This window comes from Neltuma alba, unplaced genomic scaffold, assembly GCF_004799145.2.
Source record: "Neltuma alba isolate B1F8T4 unplaced genomic scaffold, ASM479914v2 tig00003613_pilon, whole genome shotgun sequence".
NCBI classification, from domain to species: Eukaryota; Viridiplantae; Streptophyta; class Magnoliopsida; order Fabales; family Fabaceae; genus Neltuma; species Neltuma alba.
Window position 1 is genome coordinate 1 of NW_021633354.1, and position 2,829 is coordinate 2,829.

At 37.2% G+C, this 2,829-nt stretch overlaps 1 protein-coding gene across 1 annotated transcript; it reads left to right on the forward strand.

Moving 5' to 3' along the window:
• Nucleotides 1–6: 6 nt before the first annotated feature.
• LOC114742027 (uncharacterized) lies at nt 7–1,906 on the forward strand. Its single transcript, XM_028930277.1, has 3 exons — nt 7–538; nt 1,455–1,568; nt 1,661–1,906. Exons 1-3 carry the CDS (start codon nt 199–201, stop codon nt 1,675–1,677), a joined length of 471 nt encoding a protein of 156 aa, XP_028786110.1. The 5' UTR covers nt 7–198; the 3' UTR covers nt 1,678–1,906.
• The last annotated feature ends 923 nt before the right edge of the window (nt 1,907–2,829 follow it).

Genomic DNA, 2,829 nt, shown 5'->3' on the forward strand with positions numbered 1-2,829 from the left:
GAGAAAGACTTAGAATATGATCTTGAAAGTGGTGGGAATACTAGTGAAGAGGAGGAAAGCAGGGACCTTGATTGCAGTGAAAAACGATGGAAGAATTTATTTAGTTGGACATGGAATAGGCTTTCGAACTTTGATGGTTCCAAAAAGCATGAAAGTGGGGTTGAAACATGTAGCAGTTCGTCAAAATCAGCTGATGTTATGGATGATGGTGTACCACTGCATCATGTAGATGCATGTTTAGAAGATGTACATAAGAAACTGCCTCATGTAAAGAATAATAATGGCAAAGAAAAGAAAAAGAAGACTAACGCAAAGCCTCCTAAGCCCCCACGACCACCTAAAGGGCCATTGCTGGATGCTGCTGATAAGAAGCTTGTGCAGGACATTGCCGAGATTGCCTTGAGGAAGCGTGAAAGGATTAAGAAAATGAAGGCTACAAGGAAGATGAAGGCAAGAAAGGCATCATCATCATCATCATGTGCTGGTCTTTCTGCCATGGTCATCACTATTTTCTTTTTTGCCATCATTATAATCCAAGGTAAATTTAGGGTTCTTTTATTGAGATTGACTTCCTTGCACTGCTACCTACCTAAACTTTCATCCCAAATTTGGTTTGTGTCAAACATGGCATCACTTGAACCGGACCGCTGAAGTTGTTTCTCTATAACTGCTGAATCATGATCTCTCTTGGTTTCATAATAGGACTTTGGCCTTGCTGTAGCTTTATTCTTCTGCATGATGGATGCTAAGATGCTCAAATCTGACATCCCAGGTGGATCATAATGATGATGCTTGTGTGACATTCTGTTCAGATTGAGTATATAGTATAATAAAGGCTTTTTGCCAGTGTTCCCTGATGGTCCAATCCTAGGATGTCACTTTACCTCCAACATGAAACCAGATACATGTAACATAATATAGATATTTGCGATAAGCATGTAGAATGGTGTATGAATTTGTTTACTTACTGAATATTGATCAAACATCCTGAGAGATTGAAAGCACGACTTGGAGCAAGTTTCTGTTGGTAATCTTTCATTCTATTGGAAAATGTCCATTTCCTATATTACCTCTGTTCTTAAAGAGCACAACATTCACTGCACAAATATTACTAGGCCGTGCTAATTTCGTTTTGTTGTTTCGTTCAAAGCACACTGCATGGGCACACATGAAGATATTTGGAATGGACAGTCCCCTGTAACATATTTAACTTTTGAACTAAGTTTAGAATTATAGCCTATTTCACTTCCTTGGTGTTATGGTGCTCTTTGCACAATGTCTTGAGCTCATTTAAAAGCTTTGAAGAGAATCCGGTTTTGGTTGAAACTTAAACTCCGCTTTGGTGCATCTCTAGTGAAATAGTTTGTGTTCATGAAATAACTTTCAAGAGACTCTGTACGCGCATACGGTGTTCTGCATGTTTATTAGATACTCTTGTTACTGAGAGTTTGCAGGAATAAGATCAGGACGTGGCGCTGCTGTTGGAGTAATGGCTTCACCCGAGCCGAGCATTGCAGCAGATGAAGGTTTAATTTCTGTCCGTTTTTCCAAGAACTTCACCCACGAAGGTGATGCACCTTGCTCTCATTGTCCAACTCTGTATTCTTTTGCCATTATTGCTGCAATCTGATTGTTTTTCAACTTGCGTGTGTTAATGCAGTTGTGCAGGGTACATGACACCGACACTGTGAAGACGATTTCCGCTACATTTAGGCTGCTCCAAGTAGTTTTGGATCATTTATTTTTTCTTGTACAGCCCCTTGGATGGTCTAAAGTTTGCTAGTAGACTGAGATGGCTCAGTTAATACAAGTCATGACACCGATTTACTACGTTTCTATCGAATTTTAGTGATGTAGCATATGGAGGCCACTCCACCAATGATAGCGAGAATTTAGAACGCTTTTCCCCCTGCAAAAAAAAGGGCTTAATTAGTAGTTATCTAAAAATAATAATAATAATAATAATAAAAGCGGTATATGCAAAGCCTCTTTTTTTTATTTGGTGGGGTTTTTGGGTGAAAGAAGCAGTCTTGCAGTGCCGATATGCCAACAATGAAATTTACTCTTTATTATTATTTTTATTATTTAGTGGATTAGCGAATTCCCCACCGCTCCTCGTCCCGGGTTGGCGGGCTCTAGGGTCGGCTTTCGATCCAACTGTCGTAGCCATAGGGAAATGTCGGCGGAGCGCCTAACCTTACGAAACAATAGAAAGGGAGTTTGGCCAAACTCCAATGAGGGTGAAAATTGGCCCTAAGTCCTAACCCCCCGAAAATCTGTGCATTTGATGTGCAGAACGAATTTAAATAAAGACATAATGTACAGTAAAAAACAATTTTATATACTATTTTTAGTTCTAATTATAAAAGTTAATTGACTAATTTGAAGAGATTAAGAAAAGAAGTTAGGTTAGTTATTTGTAATAAATAGGTGTTGTCTTTCTTAAAATATCTTTGCTAATTAAGTGTGTTAGTTAAAATTATCATTGTTAGAAAGACTACTTTGAAAAAAATATATATATGAAAGACAAAATGGATTGATGTCTTATATTTAGGATCAAAGTAAAAGTCAAATAAGGTCTTATATTAAAAACCGGAGGTAGTATTAAGATACTCCTCCAGTCCTTAATATAAGACCCATTTAACTAATTTGATTAGATTAAGAAAGTTAGGTAAATTAGTTAATTATAAGAAATGTGACACGTTTTTTTCTAAAATAATACCTTCGGCCCTCATTATAAGAGTCAGTTGACTAATTTGAGGAGATTAAGGAAGTAAGTTGAGTTAGTTATTTGTCTTAAATATGTGTTGTCTTTCCTAAAATATCATT

Bases quoted from the DNA above. Each gene is read 5' to 3' on its own strand.
- LOC114742027 (XM_028930277.1), top strand. From the start codon at position 199: ATGGATGATGGTGTACCACTGCATCATGTAGATGCATGTTTAGAAGAT. The intron at 539-1,454 runs GTAAATTTAGGG...GAGAGTTTGCAG, and splicing joins TGCCATCATTATAATCCAAG to GAATAAGATCAGGACGTGGC.